General features: G+C 40.7%; 1 protein-coding gene across 5 annotated transcripts in view; it reads right to left on the bottom strand.

Annotated features, from left to right (window-relative positions):
• GLI3 (GLI family zinc finger 3) overlaps positions 1-16208 on the bottom strand; it is a 206784-nt gene that overhangs the window by 60824 nt on the left and 129752 nt on the right. For all 5 annotated transcript variants that reach the window (XM_038125584.1, XM_038125572.1, XM_038125589.1 and 2 more), the window contains 2 exons: positions 10751-10956; positions 5729-5875 (listed from right to left, as the gene is read on the bottom strand). In XM_038125584.1, the coding sequence (XP_037981512.1) occupies positions 5729-5875; positions 10751-10956 (353 nt within the window). The remainder of the gene's footprint in view (positions 1-5728; positions 5876-10750; positions 10957-16208) is intronic.

Here is a 16208-nt window from a genome sequence, read left to right as displayed (position 1 = left end):
GGACTGAACCAGTCTTTTTCACCCCTTGTCTAAGTCATGCTATGGCTCTTGCATGTCAGCCCACTGCTTGCTACATCTTTGCCTTGCCTGCCAGCTTCTGCCAGGGCATCTCTGTGTCTCCTCTGGATGCACCAGATCTGTGGCCAAGGATGGAGAAAGACACTCCTTACAGCTGTCAGGGGCAGCGCCAGGGTTTGAGTCATGCATACAGTAGTCTCAGGCTTCCTCTGTTCCTCCAGTCAGCACCTGTTTCAGGCCCCATCTAGCTCTGGGAATTCAGCAGCCCACTCCATCTACCTGGGACAGGAACAATCTCTTAAGGGAGATTTTGCAGGATCCTGCAAAAAGGGAACATTCTGCTTCAGCCAGGCAAGAGCTCTACCAAGTCTGACAACAGGAAACAGGGATTCAATTCAAGGGGGGCCACAACCTCTAAAACTGAAAATACAATTGAATGGAATTACTGTTTTGCCCTATCTTCTTGGTTTAATTAGGTCTCCCATGCCTAAAAGGTCTTAAGCATGAGCTGGACACTCATTACAGGACATTTGCTTAACCATTCCTTTAGCATAACATGAATTTGTTAGTATGCTACTATAAAGAGGAGTAGGTAATAATTTGTCAGTGCGTCTTAATACTAAACCAAACTTTCCAGCCTAGCCCAGCTTTTATTTTAAAAACAAACATTTCAATATTTATTTAGCAATTTGAGATGTTCATCTGCTCACAGTTCTCTCCAACCACAGTATTGCATTCCCTACTCAATAATGCTATAAAATCAGAAAATGAAGGAGCACTGATTCACTAAAAATCCATTTACCTCTGTGGAAGTGCTGATAAAAAATATCAGCTTTGGCAAAGCACACAAATGGAAGTTGACAGTGAAGATTTGCTTAAAAATGTCACCCTTTTGGAGCAGACATAGAAATAAAAAAATAAAAAAAAAAAGACAGTAAAGACTCGAGTGTGCCAACAAAAAATCCAGCAGGTGTCAGAAGAAAAGATCTTATTCTGAGGTGGAGATCAATTCTAAAATAACAGATATCTATCTCCATCATAAATTTCAAAAATGGAATATGCCATCCAGCAAATTTGCCTGTGAATTTGATTTCTGAGTTGAAGTTTTTAGCATTGCTTAATCATTTATAAGGCAATCTTCAGACATGTATCATTTATTCCATCCCTTTAAATCAAACTTCGTCAAACCTTTTTTATTCCCTTCCTTTAAATCAAACTTCTTTGAACATGTCTCAGGCACTAGTTTTTATTGAAGGCTATGAACATCGAACATTTAGGGGGGTGGGTTTAAAGTCAAACCTTTTTCTTTCTTTCTTTTCCTTCTGCCTTCTGTTTACAGACATGTAAAAACTTTGTTTTCACTTTATTAAAGTTTATAATAAATTTTGTCTTAGTTTTCAAAATGATACATTTGTCATCAGAATGAGAGAAGAAGGAATGGCTTTGATACTACACCCTCATTCTCCAACTGTGCTTTGACAAACAGAAACCAAATCCAGTCCAAAGCTTCTCACTCTGGCTTAACTCTCTGAGCTGGTGTTTTGGTCTGGCTGAAATGACATTCATTTTTTCCCACTGCAGCCCTCACAGTGCTGTGCTTTGCACTGGTAGCTGGAAAGAAGTTTTGGCTGCTGCTGAGCAGCGCTGGCACAGCACTGTCTGCCAACATTCTCCCCATTAGGAGGCCAGAAGTGGGCAAGATCCTGGGAGGGGACACAACCAGGCCTGCTGACCCAAAGTGACCAAAGGGATATTCCACACCATATGATGTCAGCTCAGACATAAAGGCTATGAAAGGGAGGGGGTGAGGAAGCATTCATTAGTTACAATATTTGCCTTCCAGAGCAATCCCTCCATATGCTGGAGCCCTGCTTCCCAGGAAGTAGATGGACATGGCTTGCTGGTGGGAAGTAGAGAATAAAACTTTTTGTTTTCTCTTTGCTTCTGCACATGCAATCTTTCACTTTTGCCTGAGTAAACTGCCTTATCTCAACCTACACGTTGTTTTCTGTCAATTTTTCTCTCCCACGTCCAGCTGAGAAGAGGGACTGATAGAGCAGTTTGGTGGGCATGTGGCATTCAGCCAAGGTCAATGCACCACAGCTGCCCAAGCTCTTTAAGTCAGCTGGGTCAGAGTCTCTAATGCCAAAAGGAGTAGGTCATTATCAGATACCTTCAAAAAAGAGAAACATCCTGTTCTGAGTGATGATAGACAAAAGTAAATCTGAGTGAGGATATTAATAATTTGGAATCTTGAAACCTCAGGGAACATGCTTGTGTTGCACTGAACCTCATTTAGGAGAGTAGAACATATTCCCCAAGTGAAAAATGCACCTATCAACCCAAAGACAGTGATTTTTAAAATTTTTATAGCGCTTAAAGACAGTTTTGGCATTCAACATCTTCACAGCCACAACAAGCAATTTCAGTTGTTGCTACTGTGGTGATGTCAATAACTTCCACATCTACTCCACTCCTTTTTTGATGCCATACTTAAAGGTAACAGATAAATCTGACTTTTTTTAGAACAAGCAAGAAGATGGCAAGGCTTGCTCAGGGTCTCTGGCCACCAAAACTGAATGAAAGCTTTATAGAAGCAGAGAAAATTTTGGTCCAGTTTTCATGCCACTCAGGACAGGAGGAAGAAAAATTACAATTAAGCACGCATAATCCTGGTTTTATTCTTCTGCAATGTATTAGACAGTTCACGGACAGTGAAGTTCAGAGCTTCAAGAAATCTATTCCTTCAAGAAGTCTATTGCTAAGATTTAACCTCTGATTAACAATTCTCCCACTCTTATAATCCCCATTTGAAATCAGTTTTCCAGCACCACAGAGCAAAACAGAAGACCCCAAACTGCATATACTGTATCTAACACACTTTGGAAGTCAGCATATGCTGGAGTTGGAATTATTATTTGCACTACAGGAGAGGAGAGAGATTCCAAATTTCTGTGCTAGATGCTGTATAAGCACACAATTAGGAGACAGACTTGCTTCACAAAAGAAGAACAATGTCTTGCTTGTATCTGTTTGGTTGCTGTGTGGGATAAATGAGCAGCAGCCTCTCAGTCAGTTGAGTCAACTTGCTCAGAATTTGATAGCATATAATGAGGGACACTACTCATGTGTCTTCTGCTTCCTTTGACAAGACTGGGCAAAGGCAAAAGACTACTTTTAAGATCACTATACAAATCCTTAAGAAGAAAGATCCAAACAAATGGCACGGCTTCCCATTGATTGCTGTACTTTGTTATTAAATGCATACACAGGCATTCTTATTGGGGATTTTTATAAAGTCTTAATATCAGCTTCCTGCTAATTGTTTTGTTCTTGTTTCTAATCTAAAAATCTGACAAAGAAGAAAGGGGTTTTCTTTAGCATGATGAATGATAGGACATTCAGATTCCTACTTAATGACAATTAATTTACTGTATACCCATGCAAGTTAAGATAGTTTTAATTAGTTTTTACAAAGTAAAAGGGTAACTTCATACTCTATTTAGATAAAAGCAGCTATTGCCTGACTAAACACATTCTCATCAAATACAGAAGGTGAGCTGAGTGACCTTACTAGGATTCTCTCTTATTTTAATTCTCTATTTACTGTTTAAAAATAACCCATTTGCATAATAGTGCAGTTTTTTTCTCTAACTCTGAAAAAATGCCTAATTGAAAAGTTGCTGGTATAATTAATCTCAAATGTGTGATCTTAATTTTTAAAAACAAACACAAAACAAATTAAAGTGTGCATTTCAAATGTATCCTAGCTAGAGCTGGTGAACACAAATATCCTTATTAAAGATGGAGTTTATGTATCTTTTATGAATGGGATTAAATTATGGGCAAAGGTCAAAATATTTCCTGTTAAGTAAGAAGTGATAACATTCTTGGGATGCAAAAGATGGAACTCTATGTACATCGCAACATATACAATCTCTACTAACATATGAAGATCCTTCTACAAATGCCATTAATGAGTACTGCAAAGTCTGGTTTTCTCAAGTTTTCTGGTGTATATATGAGTATCTACCTTTTTAAAGGCTGAATAAACCCATTAGATCAAATCCGCATCCAAGAATGTGGTTTGATACTGCAACTTATGTGCATTCAGACACGCTCTCTCACAGTAGGAACCAAACCCCTTGAAAATTTAAAATATCCCTGCTCATTGCAAGTGAAGTTTGAATAGATGACCTGTAAAGTTCCCTTACAACCCAAACCATTCTAGGATTCCATGATCCTTTTCAAGGAAGACGTGCCCATTCATGCAAGCTGGGGATTTGTCCTTGCAGCTGGAACACAGCAGCAAATTTACATCACCTGAACCACGTGTAACAGAGTTTCCATTCTGCAAGGCATTATTAATAGGCATTCAGTGCTTTAGCAGTGTGCCTCATCTCTCCCTATCTCTCTCAGAATCCAAATCAGGAAGTGTCATATTCTTAAGCTTTCAAGTACAAAATCTGCACATTAATTTCTGGTTTAAGTCCAGACTGCTTGTGTGAGTTTATTGTGCTTCTGCAGCGTGCTCAAAGTATGTTACTGTAAATTCTTTATGCGTGCTACTGGTGCAGTGAGACTGATAATAGAAAATTAATTTTAAAAATCCTTCGTTAGCAAGGAAACAGAATAAAAAAATCTTTCCTGCACAGTTTCACAACTATCGTTCCTGCCTGACTCTTATAAAAATTATTGGTCAGTCAAGTACTTCACACTCCAAGGCATGTGTTCTGCAGGGCTAGCTATACATATATTATATATATTCCTCTGCATTCCAGAGGTAAACCTCCCAACACCCATGCTCCTTGAGATTACTAACTATGGCGTGCAGCCCACAGCAGGAAGAAGAAATCACATGTAAACAAGAAGTTTAAAATTCTGCAGGAAAATAAGGTTGTCTAACACTATTGTTTTGTCTCTACTACCAAGCAAAAGTCAACATCACCACCTTTTCTTGCCACCATTTTTTATTGCCCTCATCAGAAGGAACAGAGTACATCCTGAAAATCATGTAAGCATCTATGACTTGAGGGGAATGCTCTGCATTATCACTTCTGGTTGATCAAAAGAAACAGTAGCAAGCAGTTTGCAATGGGGTCCTCTCTTTTCCTCCTTCAACAGAGAAACAAAGACAGATTAGGGGACTGAAAGATACTAAGCGGATAAAGAAGGCTCTTAATATTACGGAAATGTTACGGAAAACAAAGTCGTGATCCTTAAGAATTTAGCAAACTGCTTCACTTTACAAGTGGTCGCTAGTCTATTGGTCTATGATACACAACTTGTAAGTGCAGCTAGCACTCTCTGAAAGGTGCAGGGCATGCTCTCCTAACAGAAAAACAGATGTAAACTTTCTGTTAACAGAGAGCTCATCAGGGAAATACTCAGCCTAACTATGAAAGTGAGTTACTGATTGCAAATAGAAAAGGACATTTTCAAAAGCACTCAAGCCCTGCTAGAAATAAAATTTATAACCTGTTTTCAGGAGCAGTCCTGCTCCTCTCCCTACTTTCTTTCAAAGTTTACTTTTAGGCTTGACATAACCCTTGTGCCTTTGGCAATCAATTCTCTGGCCTTCCAGCCTCATGAGGAGGCTTATGTCGACTCCCACTTCTCTATCAGCACAGAGGCCTTTTGGGGCAGACTGTGACCAACCCACGTGGTTCCCTTTGCAGGACCGTCTATATTTCTAGAAAATATCACTCACTATCCATGGCATGAAGATATTCCATATGAAGAGCCCCGGCTCCTGCAGTGGCAGCTGAAGGAATGATGTCTGCGTACGGGCTGCGCTGGCCTGCCAACAGAGCCATCTGATGATAATATTCAGCTGGACTGACGCCAGCGTGTGGAGCTAAAAGAAACAACATAAAAGTACTGTTAATGACGTAAGATAAACAAGAAGGAAAGTTTTATCACATTGCCGGTTTCTCTGGCCATAAAAACAGCTTGTTCATTTTTTAATGTAATGCAATGTCTGCACTATGCCACTGCTGGGCAATATATTTCAACCCATGGTACTGTAAAGACACCATTCAAAAAAACAGCAAGTCCTAAAATATTAATGAGCCTGGTGATCTCATATTTTTGTATTTATTATTAAGTGACTCAAAAAGTGACAGGCTGATAGCAATGGAAACTAGTGTGATTTATTTAGGAACATAAAAAAGCAGGAAAACCTTCCTAGCATTTTATTCACATTTACTTCATCCCTGGCTCAAAGGAATCCGGCTCTGAGGTAACAGGGTGGCTGTACTTCCATAAGCATTCAGGTATCTGCAGTCTCTGCTTAGGCGACTAGAAGATTCTCCCTCACCATGTCCCTCTGTGTCTATGCTTAGGAGCAAACAGGGATAAAGCATGATTCCAGGACCAATAATGGCTGTCTGTGAACAACACAGGGTCAGTTTTTTTAGGAGGACAGACTGAAGTCAATAAATGTGACCATCCCATCTTTCAAAGTTCATGTATAAATATACTTGACACACAAGCCTATTTGCAGAGTCAAAACCACAGACTGAATAGACTCTACATCCTGTCAGTGAGGTTATCATGATGCAGTCCTCTGATAATGACTAGTATTATCAGCTGTTATCTTGTGTAAAAATAACATGAGAGCTTCTTCTTCCCCTCCAATTTTAAAACAGGTTGTCAACTAATCGGAAGCCCTGGACAAATACAAAAAATTGACATCACTTTAAGATCATCTCCTCTCAGCAGGCTTCAGATGCTACTGAAGGTAGAGGGTCATTTCATGAGCTTGTATAAGACGTACTAATAAAATAAGCTGGGCTCCCTCTCCTTGATCCTGACCCTGACCTGCCATGAAACTTGAGGTGAACAGCCCTTCTCTCCAGTCTCTCCCTGTCCCACTTGCAAAATAGTTTACACTCTGGTCACCACAAGATGGTATGCAAGCTTGCCTAAAACATTTAGGGTTCCTTAGGTTTATGGGCTACACCCCAAGCTGGTACACCAGATTATTTTATATTCTTTCATATCATTCAATGAGATTTTACTTTAATCTCAGCCGCTGAATCTTGAATGAAAACAAAATGTTGGGCTGAAATGCTTTGAATATTGTTACCTACACAGAGCTAAAGATAATTTATATTTTCATTAGAAAATCAGATCCTAAATGCATACCTTAGAAACAAAGAATCAACATTTACACTTTTAATATTTTTTTGAACATAAACAAGGCATTGGAATTTGGAGAAAAGTTAATTCAGCAATAGATTGCTGAAGTGTATAGTCTGCCTTTATTACTACCAAATAAAACGAAAGAATGCGTTTTTCATGTTAAAATGTTAAATATAACGTATAAGAAAGGGTGATGAAAAATAGATGTATGTCAAACAGGAATAGGAATGGCATAAAAAATTAGCTGAGATAAATTTAAAAATTGCTGGTATTTTTTCCAAATTACAAATTGATTACACAATTAAATACAATCTTTCCACTTTCTGTGAAATGGTAAAGAAATTATTCAGACCAAATTTTAAAAGATGGGTAACTCACACTGAATCACTGATTTTAAAGTTTTGCAGTAGTAGGCAACCATGGTATGTTTCCAGACAGACTGAAAATACTTCCTGAGCTTTCTGACATAAGTGTCTGGGTTAACTAACAGTAACATTAGCTACAAACTTTAAAATTAACTGCTGCAAAAAACACAGTGAACACATAATTACTAAATGTTCCATGTGCCAAGAAATGTTCTGGTGCTCTTAAAAGATTATTCCTTACTACATCCCTCAAACATGAAAAATTAAGCCTACTAAATGATGTATTGCATGAAGGGCAAATGAAGGGTGAATGGGAAGACCCTCAGACCTGAATTTTTTCCTGTTTATTCCGGGTAGCTTCAGCTTTGTTCCCGTTTTTCTATAAGTGGAGGCTTTTGCTTCCGCACAGTAGGCACAGCTGAGCTCCATTTGAGCCCTTTCCTCTACACACACCAACAACTCCATCCTTACCCCTGCTCCAAATCTTTGGAAAAGTCCTCAGCCACCCCTGACCCACCAAATATGCTGGCTAAGGAGAAGTGACAAGAGTTATGTTCCAGATTGTTTTGGCTCCTGGCCATCTCCAGATCTGTGAGTTGACAGACTGAGCCCAATAGTACACTGATCTAATTATCTAACTGTCCTAAAGCAATTAGGCAGCAACAGAAATCTCACTATGGCTTTCAGAAGAGCAATAACAACTTCCAAGTTTTCATAGTTCAAATGCTATACCACTTAAGCCATGGTGTGCTTTATGTTATTACTACATTATGTGCATGTATCTCTTTAAACCACAGGAGTGTTTCATTTGCATTCCAGAGTGCTCAAGCCATGATTCAGATTCTCTGATCCCAGGAACCCACATGTGAAAAAAGGCATTTTATTGTATACCTGATTGATCATACAACAGACTATGGATTCCAGGGAACAAATTTGCAGCTTTTCAACAGCATGCTGTTTGATTGAGGTATCTTCAATGCCTCAATCAAGTTACTGTATTTTCATTGGCTGCTGCCAACACCAGGGCTGTGGCAACTGATCAAAGATGAGCTGTGAGCCTACAGGAAGTGTGAAGTAACATGTATTTGTTTAAAACCTGAAGACAGATGCTTAAGCTAGTCAATTTAGCATGTACTTATGACAGATTGAGGCTGTGTATACAGTCAGCAATCAAAACTCAGGGGACGAGCATTAAGACAGTGTACTCAGCTGTAATGTCCACACCTGTCTCATGCCATCTGAAAGCCTAGGAATCCAAGCTACATAGCCTGGTGGGAGAAAACTGTATTTCTGAGGTGGCAGGTGGAGTTGAGGCAGGGTATTTCACAGACCTGAACTGACACCAAACACCTGCACTGAAGGCAGATGAACCTTAGCACCATCATAATTATGACGGAGCTCCAGACTCAACTGCAAACATGCCAAGGGTTCTTTTGTTGGGGAACTGAGTAGTTCCTCGAGGCTTCACTACCTACAACTCACTAGACTACAATGCCAGAACAACACAGAAAGATCACACATTTCTATACTGTACACATCTACATTTTGGTGCCAGAATCTGAAACCAATTTCTATTCTTTGACATCTCTGGATGTTTCTGGAGCATCAGTTGAGTGCTGGGTCAGAGAACACTTTGTGCCTACATCTTTGCAGGTGAATCCAGTGTGGTACACCTGAGACCAAGACTGTATACAACTTAATGTCATAGGTGGTAATAGGTGGTTTCCTTCACACCTTTCTTTATGTACCACTGGAGCACACCTTTAGCATAAAAGAAATTCTGCAGGAATGGGACCTGCAGAGTATTGAAGATAGCAAGGTATTCTGCACATTAGCTCCTGTGAAAAAGCCCAGATGTACACCAAAACAGTTTTCCCAATATATGCCATTACATTATAGCTCTGTCATTTTTGTCCTGTATCTAAAGCTCCAAAGCTCCTAAAGTCAAAACTTGACTTTCAATTTTTTGGAAAAAAAAATTCAATTTTTTTTCTTAGAAGTATTTTTTTTAGAAACTCTTCTGCTAAAACAAAAAGGGTAGGATCAGAAAGAATTCATGCAATATCCAAAGTACTGCTAGGAAAGCCCTATGTGCTGCCATATACCTTGACTGACAATAGGTCATTAAAATTTATTCTCATAAGAATATGTGCCCGTAACTAATGGATTAACTGTAAAGGTATATATTCTTATAAACGAGGATTAATTAGTTATCCATTTGGATAGGGCGCACCACTCATTTTTCAAATTCAGCTAAAGGCAGTTTAACTTTGGTAAGTTTCTGAATTCACTAGGAAAGATCTTTCCCATAGTTAAAGTAACAGTTTAATTACCTTTCTCTACATAGTTGATTCTGAGTATGTTATATTTTAGTTTTCTTCAGTAAATGTTACAATTTTGAAATGTCAAACTCATTATGCTTCCCCATTATTGAAAAACCTACTATTAACAAGACAGCTTTTTTTTGCAACTCTGTTGATGGCTCTCTTTGGCAAAATTCCCACTCAAATGAATAGGACATGTGCTAGAATAATGACAAGAGTGATCACAGAAGTTCATTCACTTCAGCCCAAGTAGCCTGGAAATTAAAAGCCATGGTTATACCAAGACCTAACACACTGAATTGCATGTATACTGCCCACCATTTAGATTAAAAGGGACAATTTTGATCATCAGCCACTTCTACATAAGCATCATTTCATTTGGCCATATTGTTGGCTAGGATAAACTGAAATAATTCTACAAAACTTTAACAGAACTATTGACTAACTGTAACTAGTCAGTGTATGCTTTATATGATTGAAAAATACTATTTTAATTAACAAGCCTTTTGTGCCTGAAGAACTCCACAGTTATATACTGACGTGAATTCATAAAGAATCTGACTCAATTTAGTGCAGGTACAATGGATTTTTTTGGGAGATCAGAATTGTACCTCATGTCAGCCCCACAAACAAAAGATATCACAAGACATACACCACCCTTCCAGCATAAATTTTGAATGAGGCAGCTTTTTTCTTTCTTTTCCCTGAAGTTTCAACATTTGTGAGATGTACAAATGAGCCATCATCGGCTGATGAAGTATTGAAACATTTATGACATAATGAATATGTCTGACAAACCTGGTGAAGCTGCTTTGAACAAGGGGGAAAAATGTTGACAAGATTAATATAACTTAAGTTGCTACAATGACAGAAAACAGGAAGCCTGTCTTAACCCACCGTCTGTTGGGCTGAGTCCGCGGGCTGCCGAGATCATGGAGAGGGATGGGCTGCTGTGCAGGGACCTGATGTAGTCCATGTAGGGGTTAATGTATGGGTGAGGGGTGCTGAAGGGAGACTCTGATGTTGCAGCAGGATTTCGGTGCGGGGAAATTCTAAGGAATGGAAGCTCTGAGTACGTTGGGCTACTAGATAAGGCAGAAGGCCTGGAAGAAACAAAAGGAAGAAAAACAAAACCAGCCAGGTTATCTATACAATACAGAAAAATACAATAAAGGCACACACTTGTTTCTTGAAGAATAACAACTAGGTTGCACATGTACTGAAGTCAACTGCCCGGAAAGAAAAAGGATGGGAAATTAATTCTTCTCTGTCCCCATTATCAGCAACATTTCTCTGACCAATTTTAACATAACTTTATATTTGGTTTAATCTTTACACCCCTCAATACCCTTTCCCCAGGGAGTTAAGGAGAAAATCACTTCAATTAGTGCAAAATATGCACACTGTATTACACAGTAATTCTTACTGCAATATGAAATACATACTGAGATTCAGAATCATTTACATCTTCAAAATCACATGGCTATTGAAAAAGGAGCTTTGAGAGCCACACTGCAACCATGCCCTTCATTTGCCAGCTTACTCTTTCCTAAAGTGCAAGATGGCACGTTTATACAGAAATCGCTTCAGGAGTCCCAAACTTTGCAATCCATTAAGACAGATGGGTTCTTTGGAGCATTTTTTTTTTTTTTTTGCTGTCCCTTCCCATGAAAAATGCACATATCTTGGTGGCAGAGTAAGAAAGATTGCTGCATATGCGTGGTTTTAGTACGGCGCCAGTGACCAATGTTTTTTAACAAGACCCCATTAATTAACTGCATCATTTTTGTGAAGGGAAAGCTTGGTGCTCTCTCATGCTATGTGCGATGAACCAAGGCTTAAAGCTGACAAAAGACAAATAACCCGCCATAACCCCCCCCATCATCCCACCCTGTCGATACAACAATGTCTGGGCTCTGCTTGGAGACTTTTCTCTCACAGCATCCCATCTCCAAAGGCACTGGAAAAAGTTCAAATTTCATCACAAGGGGCTGGAGTGCCTGCCCTTGCCAACCTGCTCTTTGGCAAAAGACAATGATTAAGCCTGTCATGCATTTGCTGTAGTCCAACTGGCTGACCCGAACTAAATGCCTTTTTGTCCCTGTTTTTCCAATTAATTTAGCATATATACAGCACAGACACAGGCAGCAGCTGTGAGAGCAGTGAGGGCAGCCTGTTCCTTTGATGCTGTTGGCTTACAAAGAGTAATCAAACAAGAAATGTATTTTTTTCCCCTTTAACATACACATATCATGATCAATGGAGGTAGTTGTCATCACCTAAAAGGCCAACAGAACATAATCTTACATAGGAGCCAATTCTGCCCTGCCATCAGCTCGGAAATGCTAGCATATGAGTGGGACAGTGATCAAAGTCATGAATTCCTAACATGACGCCAGCTTCCCTGCCACTAAATCCATGAGGGCTTGTAAAATCTGAAGAATGAAGATTTCTCCTGATGTGTTTTTCTCCCTCTTTTCCCTTCCCTATCTGACCTTTTTTGTGTTTCTTGCCCTCCAACAGCTTTCTGCAAGGTAAGCCTGTTCAGCCTTCCTGTATGAAAATACCTCCTAGCTCCAAAGTTTGTTAGAGAGCTACATTTTGTGCTAGCAGCAGGTACCAACAGTGCAGTCTCTCCTCTGGCACCCGAGCAAGTGACCCACATAAAGCTAAGCCACTCACTATCATGCTTTCAGCATATTTGAAATGCACTGAGAACCTGAAACCAGAAGCTACTTTCCACCACTGTGAAAACCAGACACATCCTTTCCTCAGAGAACTTTTTGTCTGCATGGTTCTAAAGTACCTTTGTTTTACAGTGGAAGTGCATATTTTACCTTGGTACTATGAAACCACACCAGAGATGAAATATTCGCTGTCTCCTGGTTCCCTATGAGGCCAAGATCGGTAGGCAAGAGCTTTAAAAATCATGGTGATGTAGGAAGCAAAAGTACTACAGCTGGGTATCACATCACAGAGTGAATTTCCTATCCTGGCAGTGAGGAAAATATTGTAATACAGCAAATTTAATGCAAGAGTAACAAAGAAACTAAGTCTGGATGTCATTTTACGAGAGATTCTTTTTAAATGTGATCCCAACGCATATTTAGAAACACGAAGAGCATGCAGGCAGGCTGGGGCCCTGGCCTTATCTGGTGCATATTGAACAGAAAACTCTTTAAATGCTTATGCAAGAAGGCTGAAAGTCTGTATCAGCCTCAGTGATTCACTCTCCAGCTGGCCAACAGCCAAATGCTGCCGCAGGAGCAAGATTAAGAGCCAGGCTGTCAGCTTCTCCCTCCAGATCCAGCAAGAGCCATTCAAGGACACCAGGACTCAGCCACTCTTCTACTCCTCAGCCCTGCCTCTTTCTCTCTCTCCTCTTTGAGCTCCTCAGTTTTCCTAGGATGCTAGGTAAAGGACACTGACCTGGGCAACATCAGTCAACAGCAGGCATATAAACAGTATTATCTAAAGCAGATATAAGGAGTCATCAGATTCCACAAAGAATTCCCAGCTCTGGACTCTGATGTTTCCTAATGTCTCTCAAGAATCTGATTTTAACATTCTGCTAACTTCTATGCTCACTTTCAGTCTGGACTTCTCTTGCTTCTCTGTGTTACCAGACTCTCCTTTCCCTACAGACCCATTTTTCCCTTCATCTGCTCTCAGGCCTACAATTGGAGTCATCCTGATTTATTGCAATAAACGTCACATATCCTTCCTTTCCCTCCATTATTAAACTTCGCTGTGAACATCTTTCACAAGTATTAACTCCATCCTTCAAACTAAAATGTAGCTTTTAGAAAGGGTGCTGCCAAACACCCTTACTGGTGTTTTGCAACCTCATTTTGCAATAAAGAAAAACCTTCATCCTGTGAACAGCAAAAAGTACAGCCCAGGAGTGGCTCTGCAGATACTCATTCAGTGACAAACAAATCAAATCTCCAGATCTGGGTAGCAGTCCATCCCCATAATTTTTATTTCACATGTATAGAGTAATAGAATGGTTTGGATTGGAAGGTACCTTTACAGGTCATCTAGTCCATGATGTCATGAGCAGGGAAAGGAGCTGGGGACCCTCCTTCAAACTCAGGACCCTTCATCCCAGCATCCTGCAACCTAGCTGTGCATCCTGTTGAATGGCATTCTGTCTTGGGTCTGAGTCTACTTCATGGGATACAATGAGGCTTCAGCATGAGAAGAGGCAAGGAGATTTTTAGTGATACTGCTTGACAATTTATGCCTCATCCGTAAACCATGGGAAGGCAGAACTTGCCCTGCATCTCCTCCTCTGTGCAGGAGATCTTCTGTTATACAACATATTCAGACCACTTAAGGGACCCTCCCTTAAGAGCTGTATGCTCTTTTCTGAATCAGGACCTCTGTGTCTACTTCTAGAGACAATGCAAACCCAATTCAAATTTCCTACAAAGCTGATCACACTTTCAAGACATGGTTGAAGGTCTCCAGGTTTGAGGGTAAAAAAAGATCCTATGGCTATGTTTCACCACTAATTTTTATCCAGGCACATTAGGATGATTTTATTATTTTCTCAGTAACCTTGATTATATCTACAACCCTGACGTAAATTAGAAGGAACAGAGAACAGAGCTGTCTGTGAAGGCATCTCCTCCTTCCTGTCTAGAAGGCCTTCCTGTTCACTGCCAAGGTGCTGAAATATCATGAGTGCCACACAGCTTCCATATCTAACACAGGACTTTCCACTCCCCACCCATACCCAGCCTGCCAGTTTCTTCCTGTCCCAACTCTGATGCTCTGGGGAATCTCAACTACTCAGCTCGTGAGTGGTGGTGAGTGGTGCTGCATCCAGCTGGCAGCCAGTCACCAGTGGTGTCCCTCAGGGGTCTGTGCTGGGGCCAGTTCTGTTTAATATTTTTATTGATGACATGGATGAGGGTTTAGAGTCTTTCATTAGTAAATTTGCAGATGACACTAAGCTGGGAGCGTGTGTCGCTCTGTTAGAGGGACGGAGGGCTTTGCAGAGGGACTTGGAACGGTTGGATGGATGGGCAGAATCTAATGGGATGAAGTTCAATAAGTCCAAGTGCCGAGTCCTGCACTTTGGCCACAATAACCCCCTGCAACATTATAGGCTGGGGACGGTGTGGCTGGACAGTGCTCAGGTGGAAAGGGACCTGGGGGTGCTGGTTGACAGCCGGCTGAACATGAGCCAGCAGTGCAGGTGGCCAAGAAGGCCAATGGCATCCTGGCCAGTATCAGGAATAGTGTGGCCAGCAGGAGCAGGGAGGTCATTCTCCCCCTGTACTCGGCACTGGTGAGGCCACACCTTGAGTGCTGTGTCCAGTCCTGGGCCCCTCAGTTTAGGAGGGACGTTGAGATGCTTGAGCGTGTCCAAAGGAGAGCAACGAGGCTGGTGAGGGGCTTGGAACACAAGCCATATGAAGAACGACTGAGGGAGCTGGGGTTATTTAGCCTGGAGAAAAGGAGACTCAGAGGTGACCTTATCACTCTCTTCAACTTCCTGAAGGGTGACTGTGGTGAGCTGGCGGTTGGTCTCTTTCTCCAGGCAACAACAGACAGAACAAAGAGGACACAGTCTCAAGCTGTGTCAAGGGAGATACAGGCTAGAATTAAGGAGGAAGTTTTTCACAGAAAGAGTGGTCAAATACTGGAATCATCTGCCCAGGGAGGTGGTGGAGTCACCATCCCTGGATGTGTTTAAAAAAAGACTGGATGTGGCACTTGGTGCCATGATCTAGTTGAGGTCTTGGAACATGGGTTGGACTCGATGATCTTAAAGGTCTCTTCCAACCTAGAAATTCTGTGATTCTGTGATTCTGTGAATGGCACACACGTGCTGAGGCAGGGAGATCAGGGTAAGGGCAAACAGGTGCATTTTTTCCTATTAGTCATGACACTTCTTTGATGAATTGATGCAGAGGTGTCTGCACAGTCTGAAAAACTTACATAGTTACAGCAGTCCAGCAGCTGTGAACAGCATCAGTTGTAGGGCAAATCACAGTATGCGTGAAGCTGCTTTTTTAAAAAAATGGGGTTTTTTTTCTGACCACTGCTGAACCACAGGTGAGCTATCTGTAGGATTTCAGTTATTACTCATGAAAACAGTGTCCTTTTGTTTTGCTTACAGCTTCAATAGACGAACTCTCAACAAGAAGACTGACTTGTCTTAGATTTTAGAGGTTTAGACTTAGATTTTAGCAGGTTTAGATTTTAACCACCACAAAAACTGAATCAAATGCAATTCCCTTTTCAGCCCATACAGCCCTTTTTTAACTGGTGAAGTAAGATCATGGGAATCTGAGAGTTGATGAGGCAAGCATGAGCAAGTTACACATATTTCAAAATGATC

The sequence above is a fragment of the Motacilla alba genome, chromosome 2 (genome assembly GCF_015832195.1).
Source record: "Motacilla alba alba isolate MOTALB_02 chromosome 2, Motacilla_alba_V1.0_pri, whole genome shotgun sequence".
Taxonomy (NCBI): Eukaryota; Metazoa; Chordata; class Aves; order Passeriformes; family Motacillidae; genus Motacilla; species Motacilla alba.
This window is presented reverse-complemented; position numbering and strand designations above follow the sequence as displayed.